Source organism: Eimeria mitis, genomic scaffold (genome assembly GCF_000499745.2).
Source record: "Eimeria mitis Houghton genomic scaffold, Emh_scaff4897, whole genome shotgun sequence".
NCBI lineage: Eukaryota > Apicomplexa > Conoidasida > Eucoccidiorida > Eimeriidae > Eimeria > Eimeria mitis.
In genome coordinates, this window is record NW_013573197.1 from 863 (window position 1) to 2,062 (window position 1,200).

A 1,200-nucleotide genomic window follows, 5' to 3' on the forward strand; every position below is an offset into this window, starting at 1 on the left:
GAGAATGCAGAAAATAAACGGAAAATAAACAATAATTTAAGCGGAAATAGCCGGCGAATCAAAGAAAAAACCGGAAAAAAGATACATATTCATGAACACGTGTTTCTGAACAACGCAGACGCCTCTGGGGTGTATGCGCAGGTCCATGTTTCGTGTTTCAGTTCAGTTTACTGCTTCCCCGGAGAAATTCTGTGGTTGGGGGCCAATTTAAATTCTTTTTAATAATATCTAAGAGTGTTGGCCGGCGTAATCTATCTCTATTCAACAGCTTTCCAATCATTTCCGCCCAGGATCGCGGCACACCGACCGCACGAAGGTCCTGTTCTGGGTTTTGCAGTTTCAGACTTCTAGACGAATGTGTGGTATCAATGAGCGCCAAATAATCCTCTAAACCCTCACCATTTGGAATATTATACGGTAATTTCCCGTTTAATATAATTATATAACAAGTTAATCCTACAGACCAAGCATCATACTTCTCATTCAGTGTTGTATGACCCCCCCGCACGAAACAACTTGCATGGGTCGGATCCATGAACAAAAGAGTGATTTTTTCGGTGCAATTTCTTCTTTCTCCAATATTTCCAGCCATACCAAAGTCTGCGAGATGAACAGTTCCGTCTTTTGCAATCAAAAAATTTTCAGGTTTCACATCTGCATGACACACACCGCTGGCGTGCAGCTTGGCTACTGTCTCGATGACTTGGCCGCATACAAACAAACGGCTTTCTATAGGCATACGATCCACGGCGTGGCCGTACGGGCTCTCATGCAGCAGGTCAGCTCCATCACCCGCCATAACTTCTGCTAGTAATACACTATTCAGAAACAGAGTATCTTGGTGTTGAAAGAGAGTTTCATCGGGGTCACCGAGCATCGCTGTGAATATAGGCAATACCCATCGGTTTTCATGCACCAGCTTTCGTGCTGTAGGGGCCTCACCACCTCTTCTGCTTCCTCTGCTTCCTCCTCCTCCTGCTGCTCCTGCTGCTGCTGCTGCTGCTGCTGCTGCTCGCCGCAGCGGCTCTACCTCGCTGTCAAGCATGAGTTTCATATCTTCAAGCACAAGTCTCCGCAGCTGTTTCGTGATTTCTACGGGCTCACCGAAAGAGTAATAAGGCATCTTCAGGGCAAACTCATTCCACCCCAGCACAGCAGCATCTGTTTCATCATCAACTAAAACTCTCAACACAACAGCAG

At 46.2% G+C, this 1,200-nt stretch overlaps 1 protein-coding gene across 1 annotated transcript in view; it reads right to left on the bottom strand.

Annotated features, from left to right (window-relative positions):
* Window positions 1-276: 276 nt before the first annotated feature.
* The window catches only part of EMH_0078390 (Rhoptry kinase family protein ROP30, putative), a gene marked incomplete at both ends in the record, with an annotated part of 1,489 nt that continues 565 nt past the window's right edge, over window positions 277-1,200 (bottom strand). Inside the window, 2 exons of the mRNA XM_013499987.1 lie at window positions 277-324; window positions 461-1,198. Coding sequence (XP_013355441.1) covers window positions 277-324; window positions 461-1,198 — 786 coding nt within the window. The remainder of the gene's footprint in view (window positions 325-460; window positions 1,199-1,200) is intronic.